This window comes from Heloderma suspectum, chromosome 1, assembly GCF_057233095.1.
Source record: "Heloderma suspectum isolate Gila_16-S chromosome 1, 16-S_ref, whole genome shotgun sequence".
NCBI lineage: Eukaryota > Metazoa > Chordata > Lepidosauria > Squamata > Helodermatidae > Heloderma > Heloderma suspectum.
Genome location: NC_139458.1, coordinates 141,309,718 through 141,329,931, shown reverse-complemented (window position 1 = coordinate 141,329,931; position 20,214 = coordinate 141,309,718). Strand labels below are relative to the sequence as shown.

General features: G+C 44.8%; 1 protein-coding gene across 1 annotated transcript in view; it reads left to right on the top strand.

Annotated features, from left to right (window-relative positions):
* The window catches only part of SLC4A3 (solute carrier family 4 member 3), a 57,234-nt gene that overhangs the window by 23,033 nt on the left and 13,987 nt on the right, over positions 1-20,214 (top strand). Inside the window, exons 7-14 of the mRNA XM_084804636.1 lie at positions 10,373-10,524; positions 10,943-11,123; positions 12,535-12,670; positions 13,261-13,441; positions 14,020-14,119; positions 15,570-15,754; positions 18,666-18,879; positions 19,143-19,367. Of these exons, the coding sequence (XP_084660762.1) occupies positions 10,373-10,524; positions 10,943-11,123; positions 12,535-12,670; positions 13,261-13,441; positions 14,020-14,119; positions 15,570-15,754; positions 18,666-18,879; positions 19,143-19,367 (1,374 nt within the window). The remainder of the gene's footprint in view (positions 1-10,372; positions 10,525-10,942; positions 11,124-12,534; positions 12,671-13,260; positions 13,442-14,019; positions 14,120-15,569; positions 15,755-18,665; positions 18,880-19,142; positions 19,368-20,214) is intronic.

Genomic DNA, 20,214 nt, shown 5'->3' with positions numbered 1-20,214 from the left:
CACCCCCTTCCACCTCCTTCTCCCCATATCTGAGTCTGCCATTATCTTTCATTGATCTCGCTCCTCTTCTTACCACTTTTATTTATTATTTATTTATTGCATTTATACCCCACCTTTTTTCCTCTTGCAAGGAACCCAAGGCAGCTTACATTATCATCCTCCTCTCCATTTTATCCTCACAACAACAACCCTGCGAGGTGGGTTGGGCTGAGATTCTGTGACTGGCCCAAAGTCACCCAGTGAGCTTCCATGGCTGAGTGGGGACTAGAACCCGGATCTCCCAGCTCCTAGTCCAACACTCACAATGGGGTAATTTGATAGCTCATTATCTGCGATCTATTTAAAAATGGAACAAAGGGCATTTAGTGCAGGAGACGCCTTGAATGATCATGGCATCATGTAAAGAGCATGTAAACTTCCGTGAAGGAGCAATATCAATTGCAGGATAAAAGCTCAGTGTGAAGGAGCCCTAGCTGATGCAATTTGCATTTTTGTCTAGTTTGGCTCTTACAGGTGGTGCATTGTGTCAGGCTCTTAACCTTCTCTCCCCAAAGCCAGGTGTTTTAGCCCCGCTTCCCTCCTTCCTCCCCTCTCTGAGGTTATCTCCCCATTCCATATGCAGTATTAATCCTGGTTTTGCATTACATGTGCACTGATCCAAATCATGGCGAATGCAAATCAGTTTCCCTTGGAACCATGGCTTGCAAATCCACTTCCCTTTCAGGCTATGATTCCTGTACAATGCAGTCCATACCAGGGGTGGGGGCAACAGCAATAATAAATCAGTAATGTCTGCTGTGTCTCTTCTTTGAACCATGGCAGGTAATTCCTGAGTTATTTCTTTTAATAATGCCTTAAGAAAGCACTGCACTAAAGACCAGATAATGCATGTTCAGTGACCTCATAGGGCCTTGACGGTCATTTTTCAGTTTAGCTCACACCTACCACCCCCAACAGCTTCCATAATATGGCACTGTATCCCCTGTAGTGAGGATTCTCTAGGCCTTACTTTGCTGGAGGGAAAGTCCTCAAATACTTACCTTGCTTTCTGGCCTTGGTCAGTGGCCCTCAGTCCAGCCATGGTCTTCTGTTGATCTGGGACTCAATTTTGCTTTACTCCCTTTATTTCTTCTGCCACCATCTGTCCATGATGGACTGGATGGGAATCAGTTCTGAGATAATCAGGCAGGCCCTGCATCTTCTATGACATCTTCCATGACTTGTCCTTGCACTACTGACTTTCTTGGCTCAGAGTTATCAGCAACCCTTTGTGCTCTTAGAGAATTATGCATTTTATCTTCTGGAAGGAGTGGCCACATTCGATCCAGATTCCTACTCGGAGGGTCTATTGTGATTGAAATTGTTGAAAAGTTTCAAGATATCTAGGACTCAATTTGTGTATCTGTGTATGTATGGGCTATGCTCTGCCTTCTACCTGCCTGCCTGGCATGCTGGTTCCCTCTATGTGAGAGCACAGAAGAGACGTCATGGAAATGCCAGCTCTGAGCCCCAGGACATAGAGTAGTCAATAGGCTGCTTTCCAGGCTTCAGTGGGTGGAGACACCAAAGGCATGTGAAGGGGCACAGTAGGCTGTGCCACAAGAGGAAGAAGCTTTTCAAGCAGCACACATATTGGATCTCCCACAGAAAACTCCCTGCTGCGCTGTGGCAATGTGCAAAGATAGATATATGCTCCCTTGGACTCCAAGCAAGCGGGTGCAGTCTCCATGCTAGTCTCTTTCCTAGATGACGTATGCTGGCATTTTCTATAAAATCCTATCAAAATAATTCCTGGGTACTGGACCTAGCAGCTTCTTGGATTTTGTGCTACCTGAAGAGCTTCAGACAGAAGTGGGACCCATCCACTCCCCTAAGTCCTACTCCTTGCCAATGTTGTGATAGTCACACGCGCCCTTGACCTCTCACCTTCTTAAGGACATAGCAATGGCTGTTCCAGCCAGAGAGGAGGTAATGAAGGAGATGGGATTAGGAGACAGCTCGGAAGTAGGGATAGCTATCTGTGTCCATAATTCATTTGGCTATGACGACTTTGAGGAGTTTGCTCTCAACTTTGAAGACTATGATCTTTGGGAGACCATCCAGAACCACTTGGGTTATCCCAGCTTGGAGCCAACCCGTAAGTACCCATTGGTGTGCTGGGTTTCATATGTATACAGAGAGACATTCTCTCACTCACCCACTCTCACCTTTGCTTAGATTTTGAAGTATTTCCACTGGGTGACCAGATTTAAAGTTAAATGAGGCTCTTTTTGCCTTTAATAGTTGTGCATAAGATCTTATCTGTGTGTGACAACTTGCACCTTCCAAAACTCTTCCTTCTACAAATCTAGAAGGATTTGTAGATTCCTTCTTTGCATCTGGTCATTCTATCTGTCCATGGGCGCATACAACCAAGCAATCTTTTATTTGCTTAAACGTATACCTTGCCTTGTCTCGTCTCATAAGCATACTCTCAGGCATTTGTATTGCTCTGGCATGGAGCCTTTCTGTAAGCATCTACCAAGGATGTCAGGCTGAACACATTTAACTGCCACCTATACTTTCTCATTCATACACAAACTATTGAGTTCATTATTTCTCCATTTGGTCATTGTTTATAATCTGTCTTGTTAGAAATGTAGCTTTCAGTTACTGTTTACACATATACATCACAGATATGCACGCAAGCACGCACACACACAGCACACATAAAACATATATTGTAAACTATGACCTGTGCTTATCCTACAGAAAACATACTCATGACCAGATGTACATTTATAGGCTGGAAGCCCATCCATATGCACTTAAAGCATACTGTGGTACAGGTAACTGACTCTTATACATCATCCAGAAGTTGCTGTTACTAGTGCCAGGCAGGACCACATGAGGCATTTATAAGACTTGAATGTGCACAGTCAGCTCAGGCTGAAATGCAGAGGGTTGGGGCTGGCAGTGCTTATTTGTCCAAACACTCTTTCCTTTGGGGCCCACAGTCTCCCATTTTGACCTCCATCATGAATACATAGTGACAGAAAATGCATCAGAAACATTATCCATGCTGCCCACTGGAATCCTGGCTAATCTTGAGTATGTTTAAAGCCAAATCTCAGAGCTGCTATTAGCTCCACTGGGGAAAGAATATAGGCACCATACAGGTACCTGTATTTTTTCTCACTGGGGCTAATAGCATTTGGGGCTGGGGAGTAATTACACCAGGAAAACAGCACTGGGGAAGATAGTTAAATCCCTTTCTTCCAGTATAACTGCCACAATCAAAATTGTTGTTAAATCAATTGTTGTTAAAATTAAAAACAAAAGTTGCAAGATCTGTTCATGGCTCTCCCATGTCACATTTGTTTTGGACTTTGGGCACCAAACTCAGACCTCTTTTTGCAGAAGGGAGATGGCACTACTCATCCTCTCCTTCAAGAGATGTTAGGCTGGGGAAGGGGCCGTAGAAGTATGTATATGAATAACATGTTCCTATTGGGCCCAGCTAGTATTACTTTATATGCTCATAATGCACAATCTAGCACTTGCATGCATTATACATAACCCACTTTATACATGCACATTAGTCAGACATGTGCATCACACACAGATTCCTGCACTCAGATGGTTATTCTTTCTTTCTACAAGTCGACTGAACAACTTGCCTGTAGAAAAGATGGGCACCACATACGAATGCAGACATAGCACCCCACAATAGTAGCTTGAGTGCATTAGTATTGATGAGCAGTTATTGGTTTTTGTCACTCATGTACAGCTGAAAGTGGGAGGAGGTGAGTTCCAGCTGTCAGCAGAACTCAAATCAGGGACACAGCCATTGGGGAAAAAACCCTTCGGCTCAGTATAGATTTAATTTATATTTAATTTGGTGACCCAGTTTCCTAAGGATGAAGGCTCTAAGGTAGCATTATTGGATCTGAAATGTTTATTCCAGGGGATACCATTGTGGAATACCCAGCCTTGGTAGTTGAGTATTTATTATTGAAATCCATACTCTGAGGATGTATTAAACATAGGTGAAGAATAGATGGAGGGCATGGCATAGCTGGACTCTCATGAGAACAAGCAGACACTACTCTTTCCAGAAGATCTGTCTTGTTCATATTTCATGCTATCTTCCAGTAATTCCACTGATGCCTGGAAAAAATAAAAACAGAACTCCGAAGGGGTTGCCCTTGGCTTGAACCGTCAAATTAATTGACCTCTCTCAGCTGTCCCCTGAGGAGATAGTACCACTGCTTCCATCTTGGAAAAGCAGAAAAGCTCTCAGTTCTCCATCTTGGCCTTACAGCATTTGAACCTACTACATGGGAATTTCTGTCCACTAGTATTAAATGCCCTGTCCGTAGCATTGGTAGAAGATACCTAAACATTGCATGCTTTTGGAGGGGGGAGAAGGAAACAGAAAACAAATCCTTGCTAGTTTATGCCCTTGATTACTTATTTCCTTATTTGAAAGAACAACAAAGCAAAACAGAATAAAGGTTATCCAGTAAGGCCTCCCCTTCTTTTAGCTTTGATTTATCCAAAATGATTGAGTTATATTAATTCTCTTGTCACCCACTGGGTCATATATCTAAGTGACAATATGCAAACAGCACCCCCACTTATATTAACATTTGGTTCTCCAAAGATCTGGAATACTTTTCCCATAGCCCTGCAACCCATGTTGATAAGAGGGGCTGTAAACAAGGGCATGGCAATCAGGGGTCAAAATGTTTGCCATGCGGAGAGCCACTGTGGTGTAGGGTAGCGATGAGAGTGTTGGACTAGGGTCAAGGAAACCCAGGTTCAAGTCCCTTCTTGTTGTTCAGTCATTAAGTCGTGTCCAACTCTTCGTGACCCCATGGACCATACCATGCCAGGCCTTCCTGTCCTCCGCTCTTTCCCTGAGCATGCTCAAGTTCATATTCATTGCATCGGTGATGCTATCTAGCCATCTCATCCTCTGCCGTCCCCTTCTCCTTTTGCCTTCAGTCTTTCCCAGCATCAGGGTATTTTCCAGTGACTATTCTCTTTGCATTTGGTGGCCAAAATATTTGAGCTTCAGCTTCAGTATCTGTCCTTCCAATGAGCAGTCAGGGTAGATTTCCTTTAGGATTGACTGATTTGACCTCCTTGCAGTCCAGGGGACTGAGTCTTCAGGTAGCCACAAAGCTAACTTAGTATCTTTGGGCCAGTCTCTGACAGTTCACACAATCATCAGTGTGGTTAACAAGCCATGGTGGGCTGTTTTAGGGTTCTAGGGTGGTTTGTTAACCATGACAGCAGTCTACCCTTGGTGGGTTTGGGCAACTCAGTAAGCCATGCTGGCAAGGGTAATTAAGCAAATCGAGCAGCAAGTGACTGGCACGTGCAACGTGGTTAGCAAGCCACCGTGGCTTGTTAACCGCCTGACGATCATGCGAACTGGTTCACTATCTCTCAGCTTAATATATTTCAGAGGGCTGTTGTGAGGTGGGGGAGAATCACACATGCTGCCTGAGCTCCTTGGAGGAAGGGCAGGATATGTGTAACAAATAAACAAGAAAGGGTATATATGTATACTTGTGATACAGTGAGCTCCCCCTTTTGTACTCCTAGCAAGTTGTAGAGGCCCTGCTCCAGGTACCTCCTTTATCAGAGGTAGACTTCTTAACAACAGAGGAGAGGGCCTTCTCAGTAGTGGAGCCTCAGTTGTGGAATGTTCTCCCAAACCAGAGCCACTTGGTGCCTATGTTACAATATTTTTGGCAAAAACATTTTTATTTACTCAGGCATTTTAAATTTGAGCTTTTAAGGATTTTATCCGTGTTTTATTGTTATTAATTGTATTATGACGTGACTGGTTGTATACTGCCCTGAAATCCTTAGGATGAAGGGTGGTTTATACATGTTTAAAATTATCAATAAAAGTAGAGCCTTGAAAGCCCCTTTCTCCAATTCCCTGGAGCCACAGAGAAGCATCTGATTATTACATAACATGCACTCCTTGGCACTCCACTGTTGTTCCTGGAAACCCCTCCCCCCCAAGTAACTGATCAGGCTCCACCATGCTTCGTGGAGCATATTGCAGTACTCATAGATGCCACTCTTGAGATAGGGATCTTTTGCCAATGCACCTGCACCTGTTCAAGAAGAGTGCTAGGGGACGAACGTGTGGGAATTTGCTACCCCTGTTGCAACTTGTTCCATAAACAGAATGTAGACAAAGGCAAGGGCAAAGTGGGGAAATAGCTCAGTCAAAGAGCGCAGGCTTTGCATGCAGAAGGCCTCAGTTTAAGTTTCCAGCATCTCTAGTTAAAAGGAACTCAGGTAGAAGGCCTGGGAAAAACTATACCGAGATCTTAGAGAGCTGCTGCCATTTGGAGCAAACACTACTGGGCAAGATGAGCCAATGGTCTGACTCAGTAAAGGACAGTGTCATATGTACATTTAGAGCAGAGATGAAGAACCTCAGGCTCAGGGGCCAAATCTGGCCTGCCTAGAGTCTCTGTCTGGTTCCCTGGGTTCCCCAGATTACCACGACCTGTTCCCTTTCTCCCAACAGCCATTCCTTTGGTGGTTTCCTGGCTTTTGTGCAGTTTTTCCCCCTTTGAAAAGGATGAAATGCCTCTACTAAGGCTTAGTTACAGGCTTAGTAAGAGCTTTAAGCGAAAACAGGGGTGTTTTAGAGATGATGAAAAGAGAAATTATGTGTACTCGACTTAAAAAGAACATGCCAAGGTTATCCAAATTCTGTATTAAGAGCTGATTTCTGTGACTTGTATAAATTAAGCAAATGAGTATAAATCTGCTTATATTTCATAATTTCTTCTGCTTCTGATAGTCATGGGGAGGAAGGAGCTATGCAGGATGCTGCAACCCTGCCCCCACCTAAGCTAATAGAAAACCTGCTCATCCCCCTTACATCTCCTGAGTTTTCAACATGTATTGCAACGCCCACACATTTTCAAGCCTGTATTTGCATCCCTGAAGACTAAGAACCTGGGGCTTTTAAATGAAAGCTGAACTTCTCAAAATGCTGAATTCTGTTGTTGTTCAATCGTTAAGTCATGTCCGACTCTTCGTGACCCCATGGACCATACAATGCCAGGCCTTCCTGTCCTCCGCTCTCTCCCAGAGTGTGCTCAAGTTCATATTCATTGCATCGGTGATGCTATCCAGCCATCTCATCCTGTGCCGTCCCCTTCTCCTATTGCCTCCAATCTTTCCCAGCATCAGGGTCTTTTCCAGGGAGTTTTCTCTTTGCATTAGATGGCCAAAATATTTGAGCTTCAGCTTCAGTAACTGTCCTTCCAATGAGCACTCAGGGTTGATTTCCTTTAGGATAGACTGATTTGACCTCCTTGCAGTCCAGGGGACTCGTAAGAGTCTTCTCCAGCACCACAGTTCGAAAGCATCGATTCTTCGGCGCTCAGCCTTCCTTATAGTCCAGCTCTCACAGCCATACATTACTACTGGGAAAACCATAGCTTTGATTAGACGGATCTTTGTCAGCAAGGTGATGTCTCTGCTTCTTACTATGCTGTCTAGGTGTGCCATAGCTTTCTTCCCAAGGAGCAAGCGTCTTTTAATTTCATGGCTACAGTCACCGTCTGCGGTGATCTTGGAGCCCAAGAAAATAAAATCTGTCACTGCTTCCATTTCTTCCCCTTCTATAGGCCAGGAAGTGATGGGGCCAGATGCCATGATCATCGTTTTTTTAATGTTGAGTTTCAAACCAGCTTTTGCACTCTCCTCTTTCACCCTCAACAAGAGGCTCTTTAGATCCTCTTCGCTTTCTGCCATTAGGGTGGTATCATCTGCGTATCTGCGGTTGTTGATAATTCTCCTGGCAGTCTTAGTTCCGACCTGTGATTCATCCAGCCCGGCGTTTCTCATGATGTACTCTGCATATAAATTAAATAAACAGGGCGACAATATACAGCCTTGTCGTACTCCTTTCCCGATTTTGAACCAATCGGTTGTTCCATGTCTGGTTCTTACTGTTGCTTCTTGACCCTTGTACAGGTTTCTCAGGAGACGGGTAAGGTGGTCTGGTACTCCCATCTCTTGAAGAATTTGCCACAGTTTGTTGTGATCCACACAATCAAAGGCTTTAGCATAGTCAATGAAGCAGAAATAGACGTTTTTCTGGAATTCTCTTGCTTTCTCCATGATCCAGCGAAAGTTGGCAATTTGATCTCTAGTTCCTCTGTCTCTTCGAAACCCCGCTTGTACTTCCAGTAGTTCTCGGTTCCCATGCTGCTGAAGCCTAGCTTGTAGGATTTTGAGCATCACCTTGCTGGCATGTGAAATGAGCGCAACTGTACGGTAGTTTGAACACTCTTTGGTGTTGCCCTTCTTTGGAATTGGAATGTAAACTGACCTTTTCCAGTCTTGTGGCCACTGTTGAGTGTTCCAAATTTGTTGGCATATTGAGTGCAGCACTTTAACAGCATCATCTTTGAGGATTTTAAATAGCTCAGCTGGAATGCTGTCATCTCCACTAGCTTTGTTGTTACTCATGCTTCCTAAGGCCCACTTGACTTCACTCTCTAGGATGTCTGACTCAAGTTCAGTGACCGCACTATTATGACTATCAGGGACATTCAGATCTTTCCTGTATAGTTCTTCTGTGTATTCTTTCCACCTCTTCCTAATCTCATCTGCTTCTGTTAGGTCCCTGCCTTCTTTGTCCTTTATCATGCCCATCTTTGCACAAAACATTCCCTTGAGATCTCCGATTTTCTTGAAAAGATCTCTAGTCTTTCCCATTCTATTGTTTTCTTTGATTTCTATGCATTGTTCATTTAAGAAGGCCTTCTTGTCTCTCCTTGCTATTCTCTGGAACTCTGCATTCAGCTGGATATATCTTCCCCTTTCTCCCTTGCTTTTCACTTCCCTTCTTTCCTCAGCTACTTGTAAAGCCTCAACAGACAGCCACTTGCATTTCTTTTTCTTGGGGATGGATTGAGTTGCTGCCTCCTGAACAATGTTATGGACCTCCGTCCATTGTTCCTCAGGCACTCTGTCTATCAGGTCTAATCCCTTAAATCTATTAGTCACCTCCACTGTATATTCATAAGGGATATGATTTAGGTCATACCTGAATGGTTTAGTGGTTTTCCCTACGTTCTTCCATTTCAGCTGAAATTTTGCAATAAGAAGCTCATGCTCTGAGCCACAGTCAGCTCCAGGTCTTGTTTTTACTGACTGTATAGAGCTTCTCCATCTTTGGCTGCAAAGTACATAATCCATCTGATTTCGATAGTGACCATCTGATGATGTCCATGTGTAGAGTCGCCTCTTGTGCTGTTGGAAAAGAGTGTTTGCTATGATCAGCGTGTTCTCTTGGCAAAACTCTATTAGCCTTTGTCCTGCTTCATTTTGTACACCACGGCCATGCTTGCCTGTTATCCCGGTGATTTCTTGACTTCCTACTTTACCATTCCAATCCCCTATGATGAAGAGGACATCTTTTTTTGGTGTTAGTTCTAGAAGGTGTTATAGGTCTTCATAGAACCAATCAACCTCAGCTTCTTGGGCCTCAATGGTTGGGGCATAGACTTGAATTACTGTGATGTTGAATGGTTTGCCTTGGATTCGTACTGAGATCATTGCTATCGTTTTTAAGATTGTACCCCAGTACTGCTTTTTCCACCCTTTTGTTGACTATGAGTGCTACTCCATTTCTTCTAAGGGATTCTTGTCCACAGTAGTAGATATAATGGCCACCTGAATTAAATTCGCCCATGCTTGTCCATTTTAGTTCGCTGATTCCCAAGATGTCGATGTTCAATCTTGCCATCTCATGATTGACCACCTCCAGCTTACCTTGATTCATTGATCTGACATTCCAGGTTCCTAAACAATATTGTTCTTTACAGCATCGGACTTTCTTTTCACCACCAGACACATCCACAGCTGAGTGTCCTTTTGGCTTTGGCTAGCCGCTTCACTCTTTCTGGTGCTACTTGGAAATACCCTCTGCTCTTCCCCAGTAGTATATTGGACACCTTCCGACCTGAGGGGCTCATCTTCCGGTGTTATATCTTTTAGCCTTGTGATACGTTCCATGGGGTTTTCTTGGCAAGAATCCTGGAGTGGGTTGCCATTTCCTTCTCCAGTGGACCACATTTTGTCAGAACTCTCCACCATGACCTGTCCGTCTTGGGTGGCCCTGCATGGCATAGCTTATGGCTTCACTGAGTTTCGCAAGCCCCTTCGCCACAACAAGGCAGTGATCCATGAAGGGGGCTGAATTCTGTAGCCGTTACCAATACTTTGTGCTTCCCTGGTGCAATCAGGGCATATGCACAACCCCAGCTATAGAAGCTGACAATGCACTCCATTCATCATTCCACTTTCCCTTGTTCCTGCCCTGCCTTTATTCTAGGTCATCGTTTTGAAGATAATCCAGGAGTAAGGAGACATCTAGTTAAGAAACCCTCCCGGAGCCAGACTACCAGATCCAGCAAAAAGTCTTTGTCCTCACAATCTGTCAAGAAAAAGAAGAAAAAGAAGAAGCTTGACAGAAAACCCCATGAGGTACCGTAATGGCCCTGGTCTACTGAGATCCCACAATGTGCAGGGCAAGGTTGGCAGCTTCAAGTATATGCTGCGGGGGGAAACATATCGCCTGGAAGGCGATTATATCTCATAAACGCTTTGGGCTAGTATGACTCTAGTCGTCCTTCTCTTACATTCTCCATGTGCTCTCAATAAATCATATATTTCCTCTGGAATTATATCACAGCAGCACTTAGCATCCTGTCATTCACAGGATCTCTTGTGCTAGAAGGGCAGAGATAATGGGCACTACCTTATTCCAGTGGTATCCCTATGACAGTAAAGGAAATTAGGTTATCCATTGTTATGGAAGAATTTGCACAGAGGACATAGCAAAATACCAGGTGATGTGCTTGCAGTTCAGTTGTCTTGCCTGTCTTTTTTCCTCCTGTGGTAGGTATTTGTGGAGCTGAATGAATTAGTGGTGGACAAGAACCAGGACATGCACTGGAAGGAGACAGCACGTTGGATCAAATTTGAGGAGGATGTTGAGGAGGACACTGCACGCTGGGGGAAGCCTCATGTGGCCTCACTCTCCTTTCGCAGCCTTCTGGAGCTCAGGAAGACCATTGCCCATGGTGAGTAGCTGTCAGGAGCGCTCTGGCGGCTTCTCCCAGTAGATTTCAATAGCCAACTCAAGACACAGACAAAAGGATTTCTTTTCAAAGCTTTAATCCTTTTACAACTTAATGACTCTTTCAGATGCTAATCACCAGCGACTAAAGTAAGGAACAGCAGGGTAGCCTAAGCTTCAAGTAGTCAGTTGATCCCCGTTTGAAAGAGAGTCACTTGAAGACCCAGAACTTATGGGCTAGGGAGAGATCCTCCCTCTTTCCCTTGGGTCCATGGGAGGCGGCCATTGCTTGCGCGCCAAAGGGGCGCTACGCCTCCTTTCCGCACCCTCCATAGCTTGTCGCTCTTTGCATCTGCGTTGAGCGTCTAAGAAGCCCCCCTCCCACATTCCCTCACTACCTGGGTCACTATCTATCTCTGGAATGCTGGCAGGAGGAATCTCTGCCAGGTGCTGAGCCTGTGAGGGATGAGATGGCCCCTCTCCCACAGGTAGCTGTTCCTCCTCAGAATCTGAACTGCTCTGAGGCTCTCTGGGCTCAGTTTCCACCCTGACAGTAGCCAAGATTGCACCAGGCCTTGTCCTGAGTATACATTGACAAGACCCTGGTTATAGTTACATATTGAACTGCAAACAGAGAAACAAATCAGCAAGATCTCTCAAGGTTCAGGCTCTCCAAGGAAAGGGAAAGAATGGTAGAGAGCTATGGCCAACATAATGGGCTGTCCTCTAACTGCCGGGATCCCTTTCCATCATGCATGGTAGCCTGGTCCTGGGGCTCGATGTGCAAGACAGTAAGATCTCGGGCCAAAAAAGAAGCCACCAAATTTTAAAATGTAGGTTTAGGGTGCTTCCAGACAAAGACCTCCTCGCACTACGAATAAGAATGCCTTGTGCAGAAATTCCGTCTTTTTTCTTAACGGATTTTCCGCAGTAAGAAAAAAGATGGACAAAGCCATGGGAAAACACAGGAGGGTTATGAGTGGGAGATGACATTTAGAAACCTCATAAAATTCTATGAATGAGGCAGGGTGATAGAGCAATAAAAGCCTTGTCTGGAAGTTCCTAAGGTTTGCTTGTCTGCTTGTTGTTTTTCACAAAGCATTCAGGCTCAGGTTATGGTTCAGACTTCCATGGGAGATTCTGGGGAGATCTGAGTAGCAATGTGTGAAAGCCCTTGCACCACAAATCCCATGCAGTGTGCTACAGATATATGACTTTGAATGACCAACATTCTGCAAAGCCCTGAATGGCCTGGCATCTTCCTAGCATGCAGACACTTCTGATGCTGCCAAAGACAAGGCAGTATGAACTCAGGTGTCCCTTACACAGAGAAAGGATGCCTGAGAGACTTCTTGACTGAGAGGTCTTCCATGTGACCTTCAGTGGACTAAACCAGTTGGTCTTCCTTCTCTCAGGAGCTGTCCTGCTGGATCTAGAGCAAACAACATTACCTGGCATTGCTCATCTGGTGGTAGAGACCATGATCATCTCAGACCAGATCAAGGCTGAAGACCGAGCCAACGTGTTGAGGGCCCTGCTGCTCAAGCACAGGTGGGTGGTGTGCTGGGACTAGGAAAAGAGTGGGTTGGGGTTGGGGTGACAGGGACACAGGTGGCAGAAGAAGAGCTGTTGAAGGACAAGTAAATATGGAGTGTGAACAGTGGCATAGTGCAAGAGGTTGGGGCCTAAAGGCTGCACAAATGCCCAGGGATGGCAAGAGGGGACTGAGTGAGAACAAGAGCATTTTCTGTGTGGAACTGAAGAGGTTCCTGATGTGGTCTTAGGGACTGAGGATGCCCAGAGGTGTTGGCTGCCCCAGGTCAAGGAAAAGCTGATATATTTGTGAAGTTGCAGAGGAGCTCATAGTCTAGGATACATGCAGGGAGACCAGGGGTTTGGGGTATATAGGGAACATGAAAGTGGGTGCTGGGGACCTGGGAGTTAGAAGAGCAGTGATTTGTTGCTGTGGACACAGCATGAATCAATGATGTCTCTGTAAGAAAGGTATTACCTCTTCACTTTGGTCAAAGCTCTGGGCAGCTACTTTAAAGGGGAACCTCCACAAAGCTGCAGTGACCTTTAGCCAGAGAAAGCTGGCCAAACTCCTGTAGCGCCTTTTACTGGCCACATTCCTTCTTCAGCCACCCCAATGATGAGAAGGAGGCATTCTTCCCCCGGAACCATTCCAATTCCAGCATGAACTCTATGGTAGGAAACCACCACCACAACCACAACCATGCAGTTGACACTTGCATGCCATTGATGGGAGAAGAGCATATTGAAATGACAGAGCCCAGAATCCTCGACCCTGACTACAGGGAGGTGAGTGAGAAACAGGTATCAGGGCTGAATTGTTTTTGAAATTCAGCAGATTTAAAGCTAAGTGTGAGCTATAGAAAACCCTGTGCTAAACTTCACCCCCACTCGTGTGACAGAAATGCAAAATTTGACAATGTATGCAAATTTAGCAAAGCTGCAAATATTGCAGAATTTTCCATAATTTACTCTGGTTCTACTAGTCACAGGGAAGGAACAAGGAGAAGTCAAGAAGTGGCATTGGTCAAGACGTGGCAGGGGCGGGAATAGAGAGGGGAACTATCAGCATAAAGGTTTAGTGGCCTGAGAATGAATGAATGAATGAATGAATGTGTAGGGGGGATATTGTTGTTGCAGAATATGCTAAAACAATATCTAAACTTGCCTTAGATGAGCACATAGAGATAGAGAGAACAGCAGGTGATCAAAGACTGTACCCTGTGGGACCTCAAGGACCAGAATGCAGCCTCTGTCTTTATGACCCATTCATCCAGCAAAGCCAAGTGCCGCTCCAGCAGTGTGAGGTGTAAATACCACCATGGAGAGGCAGCCTTAACTAATGAGGATCTTTGTTGTTGAGACAGAAAAACATGCACCTTCACAGCTCTGAGGGACATCGTGGAAAATACCTCAAGTTGATGGAGAAGATTCCTGATGATGCTGAGGCCACTGTGGTGCTTGTTGGTAAGGAATATCAAGCCAAAGTCTAAGACAGAGATTTTGCGTGGGGCTCATAGTATCAGGGTCACTGTAGTATTCCCAACAGCTACGTTCTTCCTTTTGCTCCTCTTGTCTCATGGGGAGATCAGGCATGTCATTAGGCCTGTTTCTTAAGCTGCTTAGCCTATTTGCCCTCATAACCTGCTATGCATATTTTTCATATGCATATTTCAGATCTTTGGAAATAACAGCTAAAAAACTGGGAGGTAGCAATTATACCCGGTGAGGAAAACCTGTACCTAATGAGAAATTTCAGAGCTTCACTGATACTATGTTTATACAGAAGATACATTTTTCATAGTTTTCCCTAGAAGGTGATTTCTTTGGATGCTGAAGGAGAAATTTCTCCTTATAGTAAAAGACTAAGGTTCTAGAAGAGGAAAGGAACCCTCTTTTGGGGGATGAGAGTTTTTTTAAACTTTGGGAATTCTTTGATCTGATGACTGCAGAGATGTATGGATAAATTCTTTGTTAGGACATAATAGAGCAATCCTATACTCCAATTACACCGGGGATGTGTGTGCTGAATACATAGCTGCTACACTGGCAGAATGGCTGCCATATCCTGCACCAGCCTTCCTCAACCTGGTATCTCCGGATGTGTTGGACTATGACAACTGTGGATGATGGGAATTATAGTCCATGACATCTGGAAGGTGCCAGGCTGGGGAACGTTGTCTTATACCCACTCAGTCAAGGAGGGGCGGGGCAAAACACACAACCAGAAATTTCCCAAATGGCAGGAAAATGGCAGAATGCCCTCAGTGTCCATAAAAACACTGCCAAAGCCCATCAGTCAGGCTGTGCCAGGTACAACAACCACATATGGTCCATGTATAGGGGAAACCAATTAACTCAGACTGACTCGGTATACCACCAGCATATACCCCTGCATCACAACACAACACACAACATGAGCTACAGGATTTTTCTGAAACCTCCCCAGAATATCTAGGCCTGTCAGAGATCCTTGGTAGAGAAAAGTCAGTCCTCCAGAATAGTTCAAGTAGGTTCTGTTCTTTCTCATTCTCAGCTGTGGTATGGATAGAGAGAACTCTAGAGAAGCATCTGAATTTGGCTCTTGTCTTTGTTGAGGTGGTTTCAGGATTAGAATAAAGTTACCTCATTAAATTATTAATGGAACTTTCCTTTTTCAATTGCTGTCTTCCACACTCTCCTGGAAAAGTAGGGGACAGGAACTACAAACTGCATGCCCAGGTGTTGTGTCTTTTGTTACTTACATGAGCTACTGTTCTGTATTACTAGCAGGTGCTGCAGTGAGGATATTTGCAGAAGCAACTTGCAGTTTGTGTGTCTTTTTGCCTGGACCCTAATTCTGGGACGTGCTTCTTGCTATTAGAGGGATATAGTTTTCATACTGATCCATATGATTTTATTCTTCCCCTCCTGACAGGTTGTGTTCAGTTCCTCGAACAGCCAACAATGGCTTTTGTCCGTTTAAATGAGGCTGTGTTCTTGGAGTCAGTCCTGGAGGTTCCAATTCCTGTCCGCTTCATCTTTGTCTTGCTTGGGCCAAGCCAGTCCAACATGGATTACCATGAGATTGGACGTTCCATCTCCACACTCATGTCAGACAAGGTGAGGAGCTGTCTGTTGGTTTAGGCTGGAGCTGGAGAATAGATGGGGATGGAAACAGGATGGTGCAGAGGCAGGCGTTGGAGCAGAGGGTAATGGAAAAGCAGTGCAAAGCCAAGAGAGCACAAGACAGGAAGAGTCTGTGACATGAAAAGGGACAGAGTGGGAGATGAAGGTGGGAGATGAAGGTGGGACCAGAAGTTCTTAGTCACAAGGAGGAGTTATAGGGCTTCTTCTAGGATCCAAATGAGAAGAAGGAGAAGCCATTTGGAATAAATCAAAATGTAAAGAAGTGAAATAAATAAATAAATAAAATCCTTATTGAGATTATTGGTTGGGGATTAAAAAAATGGCATTTTTAGATTAAATAATCTTAACTACTTTGGATCACCATCACTACATGGTGATCCAAAATTCCCACTGTCTGGAGCAATTTAACGAGGTAGCTACTAATTTTAAATAGGCCACCCAGAAAAGTGCAGAGCGCTTAATGCCTAGCTATTAAAACATATTTAGATGATGGGTAGCTGGTGACACACCATTCATTAGGGATTCCTAACTATGGGATTCCTCTTGGCTTGGTTCAGCAGCCTCGCTTGAAGTCCACCCAGATTATTTGGGCTGGATCAACCTTTGGCTGATCCTCTGAGGAAGTGGGGTGGGGGGATCTTCTGCTTTCTACAAAGCTGCAATTCTCAGTTTTTATGGCCTTTTTACAAGGACTTGGGGCAGAATCATAAAGTGTAACTATATACATATGCTGACTCCCCCTAAATTGACACAATGTTCATAGAAATAACGAAGTTTATCAGCTTTCCATTGTTGCCCACCATGTTATGTAACATTATGCTTGTTAGGAGAAAAGATCTCAAACATGGGGCTGTTGTTAATCTTATAATCAGCCAGGCCACTCAGTAACAGAGACACTAGGTACCCATTCAGGACCTTAGTGATAGAAGAGACAGCAATGTGGACTCTTCTGATAGGCCCTTAGTAAGAAGAAACCCAGTTGGCCAGTTATATACATTGAGCCTTTCCTGGCAATAAAACAATCACTGTGCCAACTGCTGTTCAGAATGCATTGACAGGACCAGAAAAAGATATTGAACTGGGCAGAGAAGAGCCAAAGTGAATTTGGGGGGGCAGCTTTGTACCACATGTTAGTTTTCTGGAAAAGAAACAATGGTATATTTCATGTTAACACGCCCCACATATTTTCCTCTGAAGTTAATTTTGTTGGTTTTGATGGAGTTTTCAGTTAAGCATGCTTAGGGTTGCGGCCTTATTTTAATTTCCACTTTTTAATTCAATTACAATCTGTATGTGAAAAGTGCCTTTCTTTGAAGTAACTACAGAGATCAGGGGGCAGGGAGGAAGAATGGGAGGTGAGTTATTTGTCTGGGAGTTCCCACCATCCCCACTCTGACACACATACACCTCTAGCACCACCTACATCAGGCAATTGATCCAGTGTTCTTAAACCACATGCTGCTCTGTGCGCAAACCCACTTTCTTCTACCTCCAGCCGTCTTCCTCCTGTGGATGAATCCTCTGGTCATGATTTCTGCATAGCCTGTACCAGTCCCCTTGACTTGCCCACATGGCAAATGTGAGGAACTGTAACATACACATGCCCTATGCAATCTGCACAGAGGAGGGATTGCTGTTTAATAGTCTATGGGTGGGGGGAAGCGCAGTTTCCCCACACCTGATGTACATTCAAGCATAGACCCCAAGAGAAGAAGGTGTTGTGTGGACATCCTCTTTCAGATGTCCCAAATAGCACAATAGAGACCACACAGCTGTTTTGTTCTGTCCGCCATTTCATAGGTGAAAATAGGCACTTGTGTTTACTTCTAATTACCCTGTTATCACACCAAGGATCACTATCTGAGCACACTCCACTCCCCGCCACCCCTCGGTTAATATTTCTGAAGGCTCTTTTCCACTTGCTTAAAGCTGTGTTCGTTTATTCTGAAATAGCCTGTCCTGCATTTGCTTCTAAGTAGGTGTGCAAGTAAATTGACCATAGCAATTTCCTTAAAAATATATAATAATGATAATAATAATAATAATAATGAATTAGTATGCTTAATCTTGCAGAGGATCTCACTGTACTTATGACAGAACAGGTGGAAATCAAACACATTCAACAACATTTAGAAACAAGGTACATAGTTATGGGGAGATAGAAAGAAATGGTGTACATTTGTGTTTTGACAACCAAGAAAAAAAAATCTACTTAGGACACAATCCTATGCCTGTTTAGACAGAAAAAAAGTCCTACAATTCCCAGCATTCCCCAGCCAGCATAGGAATGCTGGCTGGGGAATGCTGAGAGTTGTAGAACTTTTTTCTGTCTAAACATACAGAGGATTGTGCCCTTAGTTACTGATTTGTTTGGTCACATGATTTAAAACAAAGAGGGTGTTTTTTAATTAAAAACATTTTGGGGGGAATCATAATTGTCCTACAATATGTTGTTATACCTGACAGTTCAATTTGAACCTCAACAGCATGTCCATTTATATGCATCTGGAGTCAAGATCCATCAGGTTTAACTTCTAAGACTCCAGTTGAAATATCAAGAATGGAAGCTTTAGTGACCACATGCTCGCAGTAACAATATTTGTAAAATGCAGCCCCCCACACACACATACCTCCCATTGGCAAAATAGGGACAGCTGGAACATACGTTGTTGCTGTGAAACTGGATTAGACCAGGCTGTCACTCTGAATGGAGAGCAGAGCTGCAGGATCTTGTAGCGATGCTGGTTCAGTACAGACCTTGAAGTGGATTGATGGCCCACCTTGAATCTGGGGCAGTGTCTCCAGCTAGTGGTATCCAGGAGGACAGAGGCTAGTGAAGGGATGCTCTTTGCCTGCCTGACCATGTTTCCTCATTGGCTGACAGCATTTCCATGAAGCTGCTTACATGGCAGATGACCGGCAGGACCTACTCAATGCCATCAATGAATTCCTCGATTGTAGCATCGTCATCCCCCCATCAGAAGTAGAGGGGAAGGATTTGCTCAAGTCGATTGCCACCTTCCAGAAAATTCTACTGAGGAAGAGAAAAGAGCGGGACCAGAAGTCGACCAAAGAAGGGAATGTTCAGGAAGCCAAAGGTTTCTTCTCTCCCTGCTTTTTGCATCTAGTGATTCTGCTTCATGCCCTGGGTAGGGTGGGTGAGGGTTTGCACAGTCTGTGTGTGCCTTTGTGACAGCTCAAAAGAGATGCAGGACAAGTTAGCTGATGCTGAGAGGAGGCTTTCTGAAAATTAGTGGAGGAACTGAGACCTGATCACCTGCTACATGCAAAGGTGTCCTCTTTCTATTTCCTTCTCTCTTCCCCTCACCACTCTCCCACCATGCTGTTCATGTCTTTCCAGAGCTGTGTGAAGTGAAAGCTGAAGAGGAAGAGGAGGGCGAGGAGGAGGATGACCCTCTGAAGCGTACCGGCATTTTCTTTGGCGGTTTGGTGCGGGACATAAAGCGCAGGTACCCCAAGTATCTGAGTGACCTCAGAGATGCCCTACACAGCCAGTGCCTCGCAGCCGTGCTATTCATCTACTTTGCTGCTCTCTCTCCTGCCATCACCTTTGGGGGACTGCTAGGTAACAAGTCCCCCTCCTTCCTCCCCCACTCCCCCTACCCGTCATTCTCTGCTCAAGCTGGTTTCTGTCTGCTTGTGCTGCCCAAAAGGTTGAGAGGGACTGATTAAATTTTTGCCTGTGCTTGTACTGGCTAAGTGGCTGGGATTGGATCATCTGTGCCTGGGCTCACACTGGCCAAGTGGGTGGACTCGGCTTGGCTCTTGCTATGCCCAGATGAATTTGACTCTGTCCCATTTCACTCTTGCCTGGTTCTGGGGCTGTCCAGTTTATGCATATCCCTTGCCGTTCTCAATGGCAACAACAGAAGCACTTTGCGACAAGTAATAGTTACTTTCTATATTCCTAAAGTGGGATGCCTGTGTGCAGACAATTCAGGGTCCTAAATTGGGTGGGGGTGAGGGCAAGCCAGGAGAAGAAACAATCTCAACCTATCCTTGCAGAAAAATAAAGGAAGGTCAAAATGGCCCCATGCCTCCCACAAACAACCAGAGTGTTGGGGGCCAAGAGTTGCACATGAGCATTGCCCTCATATCCCAAGCAGCAGAGAGCAGTGCACAGGCACTTGCCCTTAACCAGCTGGGGCTAGAAGAATACGTTTTTCAGTGGTGAGGGGGACTGTCCCTCCACTACTGAATAGGTTAGGGGGATTCCCCTTGAACCCAATCCTCCCCCTTCTCCAAATATTCTGTGAATGTTCATGGGTGCCAATGAATGGATTACTTCCTAAGCACTGGGACATGGTATATAGGCTCAGGATGCAATAAAGGCACAATCCTATGCATATTTAGACAGAAAATGGCCTACTACAACTCTCAGCATCCCTCCAGCTAGCCAAACAAGGATTACA